The sequence below is a fragment of the Colias croceus genome, chromosome 5, assembly GCF_905220415.1.
Source record: "Colias croceus chromosome 5, ilColCroc2.1".
Classification (NCBI taxonomy): Eukaryota; Metazoa; Arthropoda; class Insecta; order Lepidoptera; family Pieridae; genus Colias; species Colias croceus.
In genome coordinates this window covers 3,072,592-3,092,933 of record NC_059541.1, presented here as the reverse complement: position 1 = coordinate 3,092,933, position 20,342 = coordinate 3,072,592, and the positions used below count along the sequence as shown (strand labels likewise).

Sequence of the window (20,342 nt, the reverse complement as noted above, 5' to 3'; positions counted from 1 at the left end):
ACCTGGTGTTCAATTTTAGTTTGAAAAATGCATCTGTAAAATATTACGGAGATAAGTTAGATTAAAATTAAAAAACGCGTCGCAGTACGCGTAAATTTTCTATTCCATCAGACCGTATCATTTATTTGTAAGAACGGTGTGCTCGATCTTGATAATCCATTGAAATGTTATTTTTATTGACTAACTTTAAATTATTTTGAATGAACTAGGTATATCTTTAATTCTAACGAAATAGAGGATCGTGGCTACTGGCTATGTAAGTTTGTGCTATTGTTTCGTTAAATGTTACACTAAAACGCTCGTTGCCTTATGAAATTACGAAAGCATGTAGCGTAGGTAATGTTAAAATGCAGTTAAAATATGAAAACCACATGAAAACGGCGATTGCTCTAAAGTTTACGTTCTAGTAGTCCATACTGTATAACTACCATACCACTACACTATCATACTTATATGGATATTATAAAAAAAATGATTTCTAAACTTGATTCCTAGGATACGTAAAGGTGAGAATGTGTGGCTTTTGACTACGTACTGGTTCATTAAAAATTACCACTGATGGAAGTCATTATGAAAATAATTATTATAATAAATTATCATCAAAGTTACTGAAGTATATCGTCAAAGAAACTACACCTTATCACCATAGCTAATTTGGTACAATAAACGTGTATCGTTTAAGTCGTGTGTAAATTACAAAAAAATCATAGGAAATGGAAAAAAGGGTAATTAAAAAAAAAGACACTTGGCTGTTTAATAATATATTTAAATAACATATAAACGGTTATTCACATTAGAATGTTTAACATTGCGAGTACGATATGGCCGAAATCCCCGGGCTCCATGCGAACGCGACACACCTCTCTATTTACAACACATTCTGTACACAAAATTACATAAATTCCAAATTAATCCTTAACGCTGTGATGAGTAACAAATTCATATGGATTAAGCGCATTTAGGTCGTTAGTCAGTCTTTGTGTTTCTCACGATGCCATAAGAGACAATTTCTTAACGTCTGTACTATTGAAAAGGCACTATTGAAACGAACATCGTACTAAAAGCTGATTATATCATGTTTACAAAAAATATTCTTTCTGATTTTAACAAATCCCTTGAACAGTCCTCGGCCCATCATTTAGTTTTCAACATTCCTGGACCTCGGGCTGTTGTATTAAACCCCCTCTTAATGTACAAATGAAAAAATATAACACAAAAGTGTCTACATCGAAGTACGTTAGTAAATGTAGATCTGAGACCTTATTCAAGCTAATGGATACCATACAGTTACATACATAATAATTATGACTAAAATATTATTGTTTCTAAATAGGAACATTAAATTGATAAACAATCACGGATGGCTGATGCACAGCTTTACATGAACAATAAACTCAAGGGATTGATATAAAATTCAATAAATAAAATAATCTGTGATTAATTCCATGATACGAAACCATTTGTTCCTTTTTAATAAACAGAATAGATTCAATAAAACTTAAAACAAATCTAAAAATAATATCGCACTCGGTGTCAAAATAAAAGAAACATAATGAATCTATCGATAAAATAAAATTAAAAATATAACACAAAACACGTTCCTTATAACTCGCAAATAAAAACCCTTCAATTCCACAACAGCAATTCGTCATAATACAATACATTTACAAACTTTCAGACATCAATATAAACATTTTTGCCAACAAAATATACACGACCCTAATAAATAGTTGCGCTCTTTATCGTATTTAATACTTTACACAGTGATGCCTCTGACCCATGACGCATTTGGCTAAATGTATAAACTAAGCGCAATACACACTTTCTCATCTCAAGCCGCCGACTAGACCGCCGACAAAAAGTTGCCGACATAATATGTCGGCGGCCCGGCGAGCTCAATGTGTATTGCGCTTTATAATACATCCTACATTCGCTCTGACATTCTCAATCATTTCCTTAAATTATTGCATATAGGTCACATTGTGTGTTTATTGTTTTTATTTTTAAGTATACATTTGTATAACAAAATAAAAAATATTCGTAAGTACACTTGTACAATCTATACACAAACGCATCTCATAAATTTAGTGGACAACAGCTTAGTTCCAACTTGTTATTGATAACTAGACAATAATATGATAATTTATTGATGACTGATGTAAATGTTGATAAATTAAAATTTTACACAATTTCATGTTTAATTCCCGGTATTTCAACTATTCTATCCATATTTACATAATATGTCATTAACCATACATGACCATCGACGAAATATGCTAATTTGGTCCTAGATGTTATAATGCAAGATATTGTCATTCCATTTAAAAAATTAACCTTGCAACTCAACATCTCATTTATTTTATGTAATTATATGGCCATGGAGTAATTACGAATGAATAGCAATTGCTGACAAATGTGTTGGTTTAGCCCAAAGATGCATTTAATTGGAATTCAGCCCACTTATTTGTATAGTACTTGTCCTGAATTATTTATTTATTTATAAAACAGCCACATTATCATATGAATGAATTATATATTCTTTAATCATATCCAGGATATATTTAAAACCGCTGATTCCTGACTTCCACGGGAAGACGAATCAATTACACAACAATTTAGAACTTTATCACATAACGCGACATCGCAGACGCAGTATAGGTACAAATTAAATCACATCACGCAACTCCACAACGCATCTGTATAACACTAGCTGTCCCAGCAAACGTTGCTTACTCTTATCACTAATATCTACCCGATATTCACACACGAATTGAGAATCGGTCGAGCCAGAGATATACAGACGCGCATAGACTACAGAGCGCGTGAACCAATCACAAGCCAAATGCGTCAGTATCGGGCGAGCCGTCGTCGCGTTCGCACGTGCGCCGCTATGTGGGCGCGTTCGCGAACAACTGTTCCAACCCGCCTTCTGTACCGTCCACAGTGCGCTTCTCTTTGGGCGCGTGCATGGTCGGCAAGTCTAGAATGAACACCTCCTTCTTGAATAGTTGCCCCACGTTGCGGCCGATCACCTGCAATTCATGTTATTCTTAAAAAATGTTACTATTTTTTTGAATAAACAGCTAGACTCACTATTCACTAAAAAAAGTCACAGTACAACGCAAAACTCTGCATACGCGTCCACATGGAAGAGTTTTCTAATGAGCGTATACATTAGACTTTGAAATTTACTGCCACGAAATAAGGTGCTAATTTGAATGAATATTTAAAACAACACTGCTCGGACATTTTTTGACAACCTTTCAAAAGGCGATTGTGACTTCTCCGTCTAGTTATCCACTGAGTATTTTCCACATAATTTTAATTATGTACTTTACATTAAATCCAAGAAACAATAATTTAGTTTTGTTTTATGGCATGCGATTTTGCGCACTTGTGTGTACATACCCTTGAAGCGATCTTCTTAAACAGCTCCTTCTTGCTCTTATCGATCTTGGCGGGTCGTGCGGGGTGAGCAGTGAGCTTCTCGTCGAGCCGGCGCAGGTCGTGCGCGTCCACGTCCGGGATCGCGCCCAGCACGCTCGCCACGCCCGGGAAACGGGGCCGTAGCGTCTCGTACGCCTAGTTACGTTATAATATTATGTAGGTTGAGTTTTTAATTTGTGATAAATATCGAATTATTGAAGGACGAAACAGACTATGATGAAAACTAAATCTGCATCATCAGATTTTTGTAAAATCTCGCTGTTCGCGCCGAGTGCCGCGCGCAGTGCGGGCAGTGCTAGTGCACAGTGAGTGTACCTGCACGGCGAGGGTGAGCAGCGCCGCCTGGTTGGCCTCGTGCTGGCCGTGCAGGCGCAGCGCGTGCAGCACGGCCGCCAGCGCGCCGTTCGCCTCCGCCGCGCTCACGCTGTTCGCGCCGAGTGCCGCGCGCAGTGCGGGCAGTGCTAGTGCACAGTGAGTGTACCTGCACGGCGAGGGTGAGCAGCGCCGCCTGGTTGGCCTCGTGCTGGCCGTGCAGGCGCAGCGCGTGCAGCACGGCCGCCAGCGCGCCGTTCGCCTCCGCCGCGCTCACGCTGTTCGCGCCGAGTGCCGCGCGCAGTGCGGGCAGTGCTAGTGCACAGTGAGTGTACCTGCACGGCGAGGGTGAGCAGCGCCGCCTGGTTGGCCTCGTGCTGGCCGTGCAGGCGCAGCGCGTGCAGCACGGCCGCCAGCGCGCCGTTCGCCTCCGCCGCGCTCACGCTGTTCGCGCCGAGTGCCGCGCGCAGTGCGGGCAGTGCTAGTGCACAGTGAGTGTACCTGCACGGCGAGGGTGAGCAGCGCCGCCTGGTTGGCCTCGTGCTGGCCGTGCAGGCGCAGCGCGTGCAGCACGGCCGCCAGCGCGCCGTTCGCCTCCGCCGCGCTCACGCTGTTCGCGCCGAGTGCCGCGCGCAGTGCGGGCAGTGCTAGTGCACAGTGAGTGTACCTGCACGGCGAGGGTGAGCAGCGCCGCCTGGTTGGCCTCGTGCTGGCCGTGCAGGCGCAGCGCGTGCAGCACGGCCGCCAGCGCGCCGTTCGCCTCCGCCGCGCTCACGCTGTTCGCGCCGAGTGCCGCGCGCAGTGCGGGCAGTGCTAGTGCACACGCGCGCAGTGAGGACGTCGAGTCGTTCCATGTGAGCGCACGCAGGATCTGTCAATAAAATAACATCACACACAACACAACTATACAGGGTGTCCTAAGCTTAATGGGAGTTATAGTTTACAGGTACGTAAAAAAAAATTCTTAAGAGTATTTTAAAGAAATATAGCTTATTTACTGATGAATTTTTTCTATTGCATGAATTCTTAAAATTCTCATATACAGTGTACAGTCCTAGCTGGCAATCCGCCTTTGCCACACGCACGAACTAACGCTTAAAATTATATTTGTAAGAGGACACAATTTCCACATTACTAAAGCGATATTAATCGTCTCCCGAAACGATAGTTAAAACATTGAATTAAAAAGAAAAATTAAGCAAAGCAATGTGAACGTCGTTTTGTTGTTTAAGTAAACCGAGGGAAACCCTATGCTCTTTACCAATATTGGTCAGACATCTTTAGTTTACCCTACTCATCCTATCCTACCCACCGTGTGCAGCAGCGCCGGCCCCGCCACGGGATCAGCCAGCAGCAGCGCGCCCAGCTCGGACACGTGCTCGGGCGCGCGGGCCGCAGCTCCGCCCGTTGCCGTGCCGCCGCCGCCCATGCTGTCCTCGTCCATGTCCACGCTCGCTTCGCACGCCACCCCGCCCTCCACTAGCGACACCTGGTAGCAAAGACAATAAGAATAGAGTAAAAAATATGAAAAAATATTTGAGATTACTTATAATTTATTTTAATTATGACACTAACTACCCAAACATCCATAATATAAGATTGTAATTTTCAAATTAGTCAAATTTACAGACACGTTATTTTTATGAATTCCTGAATTCATATTTCGCAATATAAAAAATTTAATATATTTTTTATCAAACTGTATAATATACCCCCACGCAATAATTTTTTTTTTTTTTTGTAAATTGAGTCAGACATACTTTTAATACTTCTAAATATTCTCTAGTAAGATGGCGGACTAGCATATCTTCTAAAACTTCTTGCGATTCACTTCCACACTCCTCTTCCAGTTTACCAGACTCGTACAGCGACGTCACGTAGTCCCAACGTTGTGTTAAATGTACAACCACTGAAAATATAAATTAATTAAAAATATTTTCCATATTTTCTTACAATGTGTTTTTGTTTTTAGAATTATCAACAAGCAATGTCGATCACTATCTATTTAAAATTAACTTTATGTTTATTGACATCAAAATAAAATAATTTAAAGACATTTACGCGTACACGTAATACGTGTTGATATAATAATTTTAATATTTTTTTGTAAAATATAGCACGGTTGAATATTTAGGTAAATGCGTACTTGTGTATGATTGACTATGATGACTGCGTATATTAAATGTAATTTGCTAAAATTATTTAGTACTATAAGATCAAGGAATGGGGAAGCGAGTCAAGTATAAAGTGTAACTAACTGAGCGGCGCGGCGTGCTGCAGCAGCGGCAGCGCCACGTCGGCGTAGTGCGCGGGCGGGCAGTGCAGCAGCAGCGGGCGCAGCGCGGCGCGCAGCACGCGGCGCAGCCAGTGGTCGGGCAGGCGCGCGGGCGCCGCCAGCAGCGCGCCGCACACCGCGCGCGCCAGCCCGCCCGCGCCGTACAGCTCGCGGCCCAGCGACGCGGCCGCCGCGCCCACTAGCTGGCACACCTGTATACACAACGTAGTATGAAATATGTATTACGGACTCTTTTCTTGGTTTTACCTAGCCCTTTTTGGGTTACAGCAAAAGTAAAATTTAACAACAATATAAATCGTGGATATCAGAAACCACAAAAATAGTATCTTTATAATTCTTGTGAATCCTATCACAAGATGACGATTTTTTTCTTAAACAGAAAAATGTTCAGTTCAAACGAAATGAAACACAAATATCTTACTGGTACAGATAATAAAATGAAAACAAATATGTAAAGTTTTGTGACTTATAGATAATTAATTTGTTGTATAAAAATTATCAGTATTATTTATAAGTATGTATAGTAAAATCAAGCGTTACAAACAAGTATGTCGCTACCATTTAGATATAAGTTAAGCATGTATGAACATTAAACTTACATTATCGTGCAAAGTGTGCAAGAAGTTCTGCATTCTATCCTGCGGCGTTGTAGCTTGCGGCACTGAGAGCGGCGCTAGTGGAGTATCATCACGCATGCCCAGTAAGTTCCGCCTCTCAGCGGGCGGTGGTTGCAGTGCACGCGCATGCGCAGGGTGGCGCAGATTCACTGCATGTGGAGCGTGCAGTTCGTGCAGCGCGCGGCCCAGAGCTAGTGCGTGCGGGAACAGCGGCAATACATGTGCTGCGGCCGGGTTGCGCCAAACTGGGTTTCCGGATGGTGTGAGTCCGGCTCCGAACCCGCCACGGGCAGCTTTATCTGGATCAGCTGGCACGCAAGTACGTTTGACGACGCCGAGCGCGAGTGATAGCGCGTGGAGGAGTGTACGGCGAGCTCGACCGCGTTCCTCGTCCGCGTCCGTGGGCGGCGCGTCCAGGCCAATTAGCCGGGCTAGAGCTTCTGCGCTGGTGAGGTGCGCAGATAAGGCGGCCCAGCGTGCACTACAATCGCCCAACACCTGAAAGTAAAAATAATTGTGACAATTTTTGTCATGTCTCGTGATGTGTAGATATAAAAAATAAGATATGACATAAATTCGGCCATGTATCCATTCCATCTATTTTTAAAGGTCTTTTTTAGTAGAAACAATGATTATAAAAACAATTCATATGCAAAACAGTGGAATGTAGTAAAATGCATATAGCACAATATATGATTATTTTTATCCTACAGAACAATTATTTATCAGCTTATATCTACAGGCTGGAAATTTTCTATGGGCCCTGGAGGGAAAGTACTTAAAATACTGGAGTTAGCACTATTTCTTTTTAACACGCTTTTTTAAATATAAAGGAATGTTATCAGCAAAATTTGCTATCTCCTGTATTTTAAGCCCCATCCACACGTTTGACAAACAATGGCGAACAGCCAACAGTGAACAGCAAACACCGACGTGTGGATGGGTGTTTGTCGTTGTTTGCCTGTTTGTGTTGGGCAGTGTTCGGCATCGGTATCGGTTTTTTTTCCAGATCAAAGGATGCATGTTTGTTTGTGTTGGGTGATTGTGGTTGGTGTTTGGGACTTCGTTTGCTGTTTGCGGTGTTTGTGACAAACAGCCAGCGTGTGGATGTAGCATTAAGTATATCCACCCTGTATAATTATATATAAGTACCTGTGCGACAAGCGCGCTCTGCCGCTCGTAGCAGCACAGGTGGTTGGAGACGAGCAGCAGCGCCTCCTGCAGCGTGACGCTCTCCACAGCGCTGAGGTCGGGCCGCGCCAGCGCAGCACGGCACATCTCGTGCAGCCGCGGGAACACCGGCAGCAGCAGCAGCGGGTACTGCACCAACAGTCAACATGTTTAATTAATACACCACTTATTTTTTTACATTTTTGGCCATGATCTGATTTATATAATTTACTAGCTGCTTAGCATGATGATATATAGCCAATAGCCTTCCTCGATGAATGGGCTATCTAACACCAAAATAATTTTTCAAATGTAAACCAGTAGCTCCTAAGATTAGCGCGTTCAAACAAACAATTTCTTCAGCCTTATAATATTAGTATAGATATAGATTTATTATGACACTTTTCAACAAATATTAATTTAAAGTTATCAACATAATAAGACAGATAAATTATATAATTCAGAAGTGATACGAATTTTTCATTTTAAATCACGAACAATAAAAATATAATGATTGTTTGATTTTCATCAATTCATCTACAGAGTATAATTCAATTAAATCTTTTCCTGTCTCTCTGTTTTATGAATTTTTTTAAAACAGTTACCAATAATTTCAGTTACCTTAGAGCCGAGTTTTACGAGCAGACCGGCGGCGTGTCTGCGCACGTTCTTAACAACACGCGCACCGCGGCCCTCGGGCGGCGCGCCTTCGTACACCAACGCCGCGAAGATCTTATCCAGCACGCGTGGCAGCAACTCCGCACCCGCGCAACCCACACTTGGCCCTGGATATGATAAATTATATTGAATTACTAGTTTAACGCCCGCGGCTTCGCCCGCTTTGTCTAAAACCTAATAAAATATATACTTAAACCTTCCTCTTGAATCAATCTATTAAAAAAAACCGCATCAAAATCCGTTGCGTAGTTTTAAAGATTTAAGCATACAAAGGGACATATGACATAGGGACAGAAAAAGCGACTTTGTTTTATACTATGTAGTGATGTATCTCGTACTATGTTCGGTCATCACCATAGAAATCTAAATAACAAGACACTAGAAGTCGTAAGGCTAAGCGCGCACCACGATTTTAATTTTTGCGACACGATTTCAAAATCGCGCTGTAGAAAATCGCAGAGAGTACGGTGCGCGCACAGCGATAATTTAATAGTGATCCTTACTCACTTTCATCATGGATTTCGTACAAGTTGCTTGTCTTTATTTACTACTTCGGAGGATAAGAAGAAAAAAAAAAGAAAATTCGTCTATATTGGACTTATTCTTTTACAGCGGATAGAATTGTTTAGCAGATAGAGCTATTATACAATGAAAATTCCGCCAAAAGGCCGCCCTTTGTGCTTTTTTATTTTTTTTATTATTGTAACCTTTATGTATATTTTGTTTCTTGTACAATAGTGTTAAATAAATAAATAAATTCAAACCTTTGACAGATTACTGAATTTATGTTTACCAAACAGTACCTACCTATACCACTACGATGTTTACTGTTGGACAGACGAAGCACAAGTGAAGTGCCGGCCGGGCCCGAGTGTGCGATTTTATTATCGCAGTGCGCGCGGTACCATACAATTTCATATTCTGCATTTCATTTTCGCGACAATCGCGTCGCGAGCAGTCGCAGCAAAATGTGACAAATCACAATTTTAAAATCGCTGCGATTATTTAATCGCATGTGCGCGCATTGTCATAGTAACTCATACGTTGTATTTCTGCGATAAAATAATCACGCTGCATAAAGTCGTGGTGCGCGCTTAGCCTAAGCGCGCGTGACATTGTCGCCGCTCAGATGGTTACCATACCACAAGTGCGTTCGTCGCTGTTCAGTTGCTCTAGAGACGTGCGTGTGTAAACATGGTGTGTTTCAGCATTTCCCATTGCGGAAATACTTCCACAAGTTGTAATTATACTAATAAAGGAATAACATCTCATCGGTAAATATTTTTTTTTAGAAATAATGCCGTTTTTCCTTAAAATTAAAGAATATTTACAAGTATTACGAGTGTCACCATAGTAATCGAAATAACAATGAATGACACAGCCGACCATTCTTATTATCACGTTTAACACAAATTTCAACCTTATTTCTATGAGTTTATGTTCAAAGTTATATCTATTGAAAATTGACAACCTCTGGTGTAGAAAAGCCGAATTTTTTCGTATTGGAGCAAAAAGAAACAAAACGTCTCATATACTTAGGGATGTTATTCTAAAATAAACCGTAAATTCGTGCGTTAGGATACATATTAAAAAGCTTAATTTAATATTTAAGTTAGTTTTCACTAAAATCAAGCTGTCCAATAAAAGGCATAGTTTACTTGTGTGTATTGTTTAGCTATCGGTTTAAATGTGTTGATTTTGGCGACAGCGGTTTTCATACGAATTATGACATTATAGCACTTCTATGTGTCTTGTTATTTAGATTTCTATGGTCATCACATACACAATTTGAAAAAATGAACAGAGGAAGAAAAGTATGAAAAAAAAAATACTTTCTTTTTGCATATTTCTACGTTAATAACATGTGAAATACTTATCAAAAAATATATTCACAAATAGTCCCACTCATTTAAACATTTTTAACTACTAAATGAAATAAAAATTCACAAATAGTTCATAATAGCACAAACTTTTCACTACTAAATGATTGCATGTTACGATCGAACACATACATTTTGCTAGTACAATAAGCGGTGCCACTCACCGGCCAGCTGGCTGTACGCGCAGCTGAGGAACACGAAGAGCGCGGATATGAAGGAGAGCAGCAGCGACAGCAGCAGCGGCGCGCGCGGCTCGCTCGCCACGCAGCGCTGCAGCAGCCGCAGCCCCTCCGCCACGTTGGGCCGCGGCTCCGCTTGCAGCAGCCGGGACAGCACCACGTCCAGCACCTGAGTACATACAACAGATAAACATAGATAAAAGCGTTACCCTCATAGATAACTACAAACGCAGAAGAAAAAAGAGCGTGTGTGCCGAGCGCACATGTCAGAAGTGAACTTCTTTGACAAAATTCAAAGGTACCGAAATCGTCGTCATACTCAATTCAATTTCAATTCAATTTTATTTTATGAATGGCAGTGCTGCGTTGCCACAATTTTGCCAATGTCACGTTGTGGATAGTTTTACATTTCATAGATTTATAAGAAGCTCAAATGTATCAGTCAAGCGCAGATATCTACAACAAAAAACAAATGACACACACAATATATAAAAATTACCAACACCAAGTTAATTTAATTGTTATAAAGGACGAACAGTAAACTAATTGAATAAATTATAACATAAAATCTAAAATCTATAAACCATATTTGGACGCTTGATATTCATAGTTTTATTTTGTTAGTAATAATAAATTTAGACATAACATAAACAAATCGAGTACTAGTTAATGAGAGAAGGGATTTCATGTTAGTAGGACGAGGAACAGTAGGGGGAAGGTTATCATATAGGGAAGAGTTCTTTATACAGTTAAAAAAGATATGATCCGTCAGCTTCATTAATACCACATTCACAAATTGAGTTGTCCCTCACCCTGATTTTAGCTAGATGCACTGGAGTACTTGCGTGGCCTAGTCGAATACGACAGATCGTAGAGGTAACACATTTGGGGATGTCCTTATATTTAAAAAACCATGGTTTTGGAGGAATCTCTTTTTGTATAGAGCGGTAGAATTTGCCCTTACTTCTACTTGACGTAGACCAAAAATCCGTCCATGTTTCAAAGAGTCTAGGCCGCGCAAGAGCAACAATGTCGTGTGAGTAAGTAAGGTCATGAGTCTCTGATGATATATTAATGGCTGCTTTAGCGCACCAGTCGGCGGACTCATTACCTGTGATACCACTGTGTCCAGGAATCCAAGCCAAGGTAACATCTATGTCATTTACTTTACACTCTAACAGGACTTCTTTTAATTTAATAATTACAGGGTATTTCACCTTTGACCGAAATTGATTGGAAGTCAATGCCTGTAAACAACTTTTGGAGTCTGTGAAAATAATCGATTTAGTCAGCTTATGAGAAAGGACATAGAGTACCGCTTCTAACAGAGCTAAAGCCTCGCCCACAAAGGTAGAAGTAACTGGTGGGCATTTACGGCACAGCATGATAGCAAATATTGGCATCCAGACAGCTATACCCACGTTTTCACTATCAGATGTTTTTGAAGCATCAGTGAAAATTGGGGTCCATCCACTCCAATTCTCAGCTAAAATGCTGTTGAATTTATGATTGGCGTCGGGGGATTGTTTTAAAATATTAAAAAATTCAATATTCGGGCGAAAAAGAAGGGATTCAAAAGGAGAGCAAAAGATAGGATTGGAGGGGGATTTATACAAAGTATAGGGTAATGCTAAAATGAATGAGTAGGATTTTAAGAGGGGGAACGATGAATTATTGTCAACTAAACTGTGTAAAGTTTGTAATCTAGCAAGGAGGGGATGGGAAGAATTTTGAAAAAGTTTCCAAATAAATCTATCACACAAGTACTGTTTCCTAAAATGAAGAGGGGGGTCACCGGATTCTATTTGTAAGGCGTTAATTGCTGTGGATCTCATAGCACCCAGAATAATCCGTAAGCATTTAGATTGGATTTTGTCCCAAATTTGATTGCCGGACTTATTACATGGTTCCAATAAAAATGACGCATAATCAAAGTGGCTACGGATCACAGCATTATACAGAAGCTTCTGAGAGAAAGGGTGCGCGCCCCAGCTAACTCCAGACAGCGCACGCAAAACGTTAACTCCTTTCTCACATTTCCCAGCAATGTAATTTGAATGGACTAAACCAGTCATTCTGGAATCTAAATATACTCCTAAAAATTTTATATTATCATGAAAAGGGAAGGGATCATTTTTATAAAAAAGGTTTAAAGGAGGAACTAATCTTTTGCGGGTGAAAATTACACAGGAGCTTTTTGAGACGGATAAAGATAGGCCATGTGAATGTAACCACTCATGTAGGTAGTAAAGCGCACTATTTAGATTACATTCTATTTCAGATATAGAAGATGAACTGCAATATAACGCAATGTCATCGGCATATTGTAAGATGTTGCAAAAACTATTGACAGATGACTCCAAATCATAGGTGTACAAGCTATATAAAAGGGGACTTAACACAGATCCTTGCGGGAGACCTTTCCAGATGGATCTAGGAGAACTTAAAGATCCATCAACTCTCACTTGGATTGATCTGCCCATAAGGAGATTGCAAATGAACCTTGTTAACCTCTCGGGGATACTCAGCTGATGCAGTTTTTGCCTGAGTATTGGAAGAATAACGTTGTCATAAGCACCTTCAATATCCAGAAAGACTCCAGCAAGGAATTGCTTTTTTTTAAAGGAAATTTGGATGTCAGTAGTGAGGATAGCAATACTATCTAAAGTGCTAAAGCCCTTGCGGAACCCAAATTGAGATTTAGCAAGGATATTGTCATTTTCAACAAACCATTCTAGCCGATTTTTTAATAAAATTTCTGTTATTTTACATAAAGTGGAGGAAAGGGCGATTGGGCGGTAACTGTTTGGATCTGATGGGTTCTTGTTTGGTTTAAGGATAGGGATTACAATTTGGGTTTTCCAGGAAGGAGGAATGAAGCCGGTGGAGAGGAAATAATTTACTAAATTAAGAAAGAATACCTTAGTCTTTTCTGTTGATTGTACTAAAAATGAGTAGGGAATATCATCAATACCAGGAGATGAATCTTTGAGTCCATCAAGGGCACATAAGAGCTCATCCATGGAAAAAGGTGAATCAAGGTTATTTGTAGGAGGAAGGAAGGAAGGTGAGGAGGGAAATAGGTCAGAGGCAGGGACGGTGGAAGGAGCTAATTTATTTATGAACTCATCTAGCCAAACGGAATTATTGTTAGAGGTTAAGGAAATTGAGGAATATGACTTTCTAAACTTTTTAATTTGTCTCCAGACTAGAGAAGGAGGGGTTTTAGGGGAGAGGGATTCGCAAAAATTGAGCCATCCGGAACGCTTTTTGGAATTAAGAATTCTTTTCGCATTAGCTGAAATCTTTTTAAAGTTCAGGAAATTTTCTGGTGTCATACTAGAAATGTATACTTTTTCCGCATCAGACCTTGGCGAACAATATCTGTACATTCCTGATCCCACCAAGGAGTAGCGGGTTTATAATGAGATGGTTTTTTCTGAGGGATATTAGCATTGGCAGATGAAAGGATGGAGGATTCAAACTGGGAATAAACAAGCAATACATTATTAAATGAAATAGGGGGAATAAGATTAATTTTATTCTCTAATGAGTATGAATAATTAGACCAATTAGCTTTAGACAGGTGAAATTTTAGAGAAGGAACATAATGGGCTTCGGGGATGTTATGGTCAAAGGAGAGGAGGATAGGAAAATGATCACTCCCATGGGAATCAGGGAGAGTGGACCAATTACAGGAAAGAGATAAGGAGGGAGAAGACAAGGACAAATCAACAACACTTTTAGGATTTTGGTTAGGTAAAACAATATGAGTAGGGGAGCCATTGTTTAAAATGCATAAGTTGAGATCATCAAACACTTCTAATAGAGATACAGCAAATAGGTCGGATTTATGGGAGCCCCATGAGGTGTGATGGGCATTAAAATCCCCCAAAATTAAAATAGGACGGGGAAGAGAGGACAATATATAGTACAAATCGGGGATTAAAGAGGAACAAGGTTTCGAGATATATATAGATAAAACAGTAAAATCAAAAATTTTTGCTGCAACAGCATTGATATCCTCACTATGATTGGGAATAGGGATTTGGGAGAAAGGGAGAGATCTTTTAATGATCAGAGCAGCACCGGCATAACCGTCGGCTCTGTCATTGCGCAGGCACACATAATTAGGGATGGTAAAACGAGTCTTAGGAACTAACCACGACTCAGATATGGCAAATATCACAGGGTCATATTCGTTAATAAGGCTTATGATTGAATGTTTCTTTGGTCTTACGCTTCTAGCATTCCATTGTATCAAGCTCTTCGGAGCCATTATTTAATCTAATAGTGTCAAGAATTTTGAATAACATTTCCTTCACGTTGTGCGGTAAGTCGACATCACTACATGTTTTAATGATGTCATAAAAGAATGTCAGGCAGGAGATGAGGACGTTGCTCTCTCTTTGAGATCTGGTAATTGGAGTAGTGCCTGATAAGGCACACCCATTTTGCGATTCTAGTTGGGGATCTCGAACAATGTCATTATGGGTTGCTTTATCATAGCCTTTTCCAAGAGGAGCTCTGGGGCGAGGCATAAAGAAAACGGTTTTCTTATAAGAGGAGGAGGTAGGGGGAGAGGACGGATTTTGAGAAGAGTACGTAATTGGAGAGGAAGGGATTTGACGGGTTGCATCAGCAAAGGATTTGCGGGACATGGGGAAACGTAGGGAAGCTTCGGAATAGGAAATGCTTTCCTCAGACATAATATGTTTTATATTTTTTTGTCTTGAGTATTCAGGACAAACTGGGTCAGTAGCTAGATGAGAACCTGAACAACTGATGCATGTAGCGGAGGACTCAGAGACATTACAATTAATGCCCTCATGTTCCTTGGTGCAGCGGAAGCAGCGAGGTTTTGCTCGGCATTGAGATTTAATATGCCCGAACCTGCAGCACTTCCGGCATTGTATAGTTGGAAGTTGGTATGTCTCAATGATTAGAGAGGATTTATAAAGGAAAACTCTGTCGGGTAATTTTTGTCCTTGTAAAGTAAGAACAACAGTAGTCGTCGGAATCCATTCAGTGGTTTCGTCTGTTTTTTTTTTTTCCGGTTGAGCCTTCTGGCCTTTAAAACGATTCCAAAACCTTGGGGAATCTCCAGAGCTTCTACACATTCTTGCATGGAAATGTCAGTAGGAACTCCTCTGACTATTCCCATGCGAGAAAAATTATAAGTTGGAATGGAGGCAGTAAGATTGTTATTACTCAAAACTGGATTATGGCAAAACTTGTTGGCGTCATCAGCATTAGAGAATTCAACAGAAACTCGATTCCTACCTATCTTTTTAATGCCATCACGTTTAATATTCTTAATACCATTAGTAACTAAAAGTTGGCCTACCTTTACAGATCTCAAAGTTGAACCAGAAGCAGGATCAGTTTCATTTTTACTTATGTGGACAAGGAATGGGCCCGTGTCTGCTTCAGAATACCTTCTTTCACTTTCAGATAACATAGGGTGAGTATAAACTGTCTGGATAGATGCCGCTATGGGATTATTATCCACGGAAGTTTTTTTTAATTTTGTAAGGTTTGATATATTATCATCCAAATGCCTTTTCTGAGGAAGGCGAGCCTGCACATTTTGGGAAGAATCGTTAGGATCAGGAGGATCCGGCGGATCCGGAGGGATATCCATACTTAGACTAGTTTACTTACCACTAAATACGATACACTACAACCACCACCAACAAAAACAAAGAAAAATCGTAGCTTGAATGAAATATACGCCAAATAGAAAACTAAAATGAAAAAATTTTCAATAACACGTGCGTTCACTACCACAAACAAGCATCGAACCCTCGTCATACTCTATGTCGTGACGGTATTGCCATGACATTTTACTCTCGACACTCCTAAAAAAGATTCACTTCAAAAAACACAACATAATCTGTAAAAAAACACAACATCCACACATAAAGCGAAAATGTCGAAATATACGCAATCAAAGGACGTCGGGTGACGTGTTCACTGTTCATGTGCTTTTGTTACACCTCGCCCCCGGACTTTTATCTTTCATTTGGCATTGTTGAATGTGATTTATGCAGATGCTTCTATACAATTTATTTGCAGGAAATAAGTCATTAACATTATAAGCATTCTATGCAAAAGCAATTAAGTTTGTTAATATTTACGAAATTACTAATTCTTATATTTTTTGGTATAATCTTTACCTGTGCAAGTGCTTCCCACTCTACATGCAATGGATGTGTCACATCCATAGTCGGCGGAGCTGACTCCAATTTGTCCAGTGCCGTTTGTGTCCACTGTTCCACATATGACCATGTCACTAAAGGTGCTGCTACCATACAGTACCTAAAAACGTACAAATAACAAAACGATTATTTCAAGATAGCTCTCCCACATAAAAATGAGCGTGTGTGCCGAGCAAACGTTTCAGAATTGAAATTTTTCAGTAAGATTTCCTTTACAGTTTACTCATTGATGTGACATGGCTTTGAAATCTTACTCTTAACGCTCTTAAAGAAGTTTCACTTTAAGTTTAGTCAAGTAATTTATATACTTTTACGCATGCTCACCTAAAGCTCTCCAAAATTTCGGTACGACAACGACTGAAGAAGATGGCAAACTCTTGTTCACTGTCATAATCCATACAAGCATATGACACTGCATCGTTTGAACCACTCACACGCGATGATGGATATGTTACCTGGAAAATTGATTATTTTTAAAATTGCTGGACTACTTAATATTAACAGAATGATAAAATAGCAGCTTTTGAATCACATTAAATTATAAACTATTTAAAAAATTAACTTTAGTAAGTATTTGTCTGTTTTTTTTTATATTCACTATTATTGTTTAGTGATATTGTCCCATTTTTTTCATCCATATTTAAAAAAAAGAGCTAGAGCGAGTAACTTGAATAAAATATCATTAATCCCTCCTTCTCTCCATTCCACGAAAATGAGCACATTATAATATGAAATCTACAAAAACTTATCAGGCCACCACCCTGTTTAAAATATGTATGTATGTGGACATACCTTAAGAATTTTAGGCACAGCGGCGTGCAGCCACCGCGGCAACACTTGCAGCACGTGCGGCAGGCGCGAGATCTGCTCGTGCTTCAGGAACGCCAGCCACAGCGAGTTGGCCGTGTGCGCGAGTGTTAGCGACGCGTGCGATGTTAGTAACAACGCGCTTTCCAATAACACGGGCAGCCAGCGTTCAGAGTTGGACGCAAAGTTCCATAGCGAGGTCAGCTGCTGCGCGAGACCTGCTAACACCTGTTGATATAACATGAGTTATTGTGCGTGATTAGTTAATGTATTATTGTATTAATTAGTTAGATTTGAAAATGAAAATTACAATAAAAATTGAATATATGGAAAAATATTGTGACTAGTTTATAATTTTTTTTTGTATGTCAATAGTTTATGAATAATGAAGATACAAATTGAAATATTTGATGCAATAATTATGAGTAGAACACCTGTGAAAGTTTCTTCAAAAACAGGTAGTGGTTTTCATCCATTGCAGAAATACTCGACACGGCTGCACGATGAATGCATGAGATTGCATCTTCACTGAATAATATCATAAGTGGTTTGCGCTCTTTTGTCTGAAAAATCGTAATGAATCAATAATTTTTTTTTGTATATGGCTTTAAAACTTTATACAGCAGATACAATAATAAACTTACAGAGCCTTTCCTATTCACAATTTGTAGCAAGCATTCAGCAGCAGGCAACTGGAATACATCATCTTGCAGCAAAATGCATAGAATTTGTAGTAGGCGTCCATTGTTGGTCACTACATGATTTGTAGATACCCATTCCACAAATCCTGTCAAGGTTAACAGGACCACCTAAAAGTATTCAAATACATTAAAAACCTATTATAAAATGTTGATTAAATATATCATTAGTAATTAAATCTGTAAACTACTTTACTTGTTATAGATAACAACTTATGTAACAACAAATATTGCATAATCCAAGTCCTTGGTTATATATAAAATTTGTCTTTATACTATCAAAATATACACAAAAATCTTGAAATAAATATATACCTGCACAACTCTACCATTGCTTGCGGCAGCATTATAATCCCCTGCTGCTGTCTTCTCTCTAAACTCCTGCACATGCAACTCTATGAGACGCATGAAAAAGGCAAATATCTCTGCCATATTGCTTGTGAGGGCCTGGTAGATGTCTTTCCGTCGTTGGTGCTGCTCCAGTGTCTGTAATTCATAAAATATAAACAATGGAAACTTTTAAACATTTAAAGAAACCTTAAAAAATGACTACATACAATAAAACTCTAATATGTATAAGAAAAATATATTAGTATTCATATTTTTAATTGTAACAAGTCATTACAATGGCATTTGCCGGACTTGTTTAATTATTTGCATAACAATACTACAGTTAAAAACAGTACATAGTTTCATATCTAATAACTTACTTGTAAAGTAGCAACATCTTCAACAAGTCTCAGAAACACATGCAGCACAATTTGAGTATGCAAATGCCCTCTAGAACAGGCATCACTGAGCTCAGATAACAATGTGGGCCATTGCTGAGGCCACTCTCGTTTAATCATTTCCACGATCACACGAGCTAAGGCATCATTCAAATGCCCCGTCTCCCAACCACCCATGTATAACAATTTCATGGCATTTTCCTACAATGAAGGAAAAAATATTTAGATAATTTTAATTTGTGTAAATTCTTATTCATCAAAGATAAATTAATAAATATAAAGACCTTGATAAACAACTTCTCAGCTTGAGTTATTTGGGTCCACCTATATTTAACTGTGTGTTCCATGAGCTGCAGACCAAAATGCTTGACCACAGGAGAGTAGTGGGCTGTGCTCGCCAACAGTAACCCAGCTTGTGCACACCATGGAGAGTTTTCTTTAAAACTGAAAAGTATAATCATTGTGAATTCAACTTTAAGTAACTTTTTTTTTTCTCAAATGCAACAAAATTTGATTGCATCTCTTGTAATAAAGGCCTGTATAACAATCTTAATATAATATATTTATACTAATATAATATTCGACCATACCTCTCACATGCATTATAAGCTTGATTTCTTGCTTCATGTGCAATAGTAGGGTTAAGAGTCAGCTCCACAGCACGGCTCAGTTCATCAGCTATGAGGGCCACCTCCCCAGCCACATCGGTTCCATTTGCTCCCATGTTCATTGTAGCTTGTCTTTGCTGTACATTAATTAAAACCTATGTTCAACGACAGCAATTAAGAATTTATGCAAAAGGCATAAAACAGCTGTTAAATGCATGATGACATATGAATGCAATTTATTGTTTTAGTCGATCATGAATAATTTATCTATAAGTAACATAATTATTGTCTTACCTACAGTTTCCAATAAAATCAACCCCATAGAATAATATTTCACTTCATATTTTTTTCGTATTTCAAAACTGCAAAAAAATTGCAAATATTTTAGCAAACAGAACAAAATAAAAGAACACTCAATGGCATGCACCGGGTGTTGTTTAGGTGTGAAATAAACAGATAAATTACATTTTATGGTGTAATTAAGTAAAATGTGATTATTTTTTGTCATACTCTAAAATAACTTGCATTAATACGACAAAAAAAGAAATAAATTATGATCAAAACATTGAAATTACCTCGTGTTGAAAAGAATCAGAAAATATTTCCATAGACACGTTCAAATCAAATTCATTCAAAGTGTTGCCACATCTCAAAAAAGACAAGGTGGACCAGTGAGGTCACTGAGGTGGACAGAAAGAAAT

General features: G+C 39.3%; 1 protein-coding gene and 1 long non-coding RNA gene across 3 annotated transcripts; both read right to left on the bottom strand.

Annotated features, from left to right (window-relative positions):
- Positions 1–748: 748 nt before the first annotated feature.
- On the bottom strand, positions 749–20,290 carry LOC123692183 (exportin-5). Of its 2 annotated transcripts, XM_045636897.1 has the most exons (21): positions 20,217–20,290; positions 19,936–20,003; positions 19,624–19,778; positions 19,318–19,477; positions 19,016–19,234; positions 18,621–18,791; positions 18,252–18,416; positions 18,042–18,170; positions 17,593–17,835; positions 17,125–17,255; positions 16,759–16,900; positions 10,565–10,748; positions 8,464–8,627; positions 7,825–7,992; positions 6,655–7,170; positions 6,018–6,246; positions 5,520–5,668; positions 5,072–5,248; positions 4,427–4,630; positions 3,409–3,582; positions 749–3,032 (listed from the first exon to the last, which is right to left on the bottom strand). In XM_045636897.1, exons 3-21 carry the CDS (start codon positions 19,761–19,763, stop codon positions 2,889–2,891), a joined length of 3,609 nt encoding a protein of 1,202 aa, XP_045492853.1. In that variant the 5' UTR covers positions 19,764–19,778; positions 19,936–20,003; positions 20,217–20,290; the 3' UTR covers positions 749–2,888. The 2 variants fall into 2 exon arrangements, with proteins under 2 accessions (XP_045492853.1, XP_045492852.1); XM_045636896.1 differs by lacking the exons at positions 749–3,032; positions 3,409–3,582 and having other exon boundaries at positions 3,934–4,630; positions 20,107–20,223.
- Positions 10,908–16,384, bottom strand: LOC123692186. Its single transcript, XR_006751500.1, has 2 exons — positions 16,244–16,384; positions 10,908–11,035 (listed from the first exon to the last, which is right to left on the bottom strand). It is a non-coding gene; the product is annotated as an uncharacterized LOC123692186 (long non-coding RNA).
- Positions 20,291–20,342: the final 52 nt, after the last annotated feature.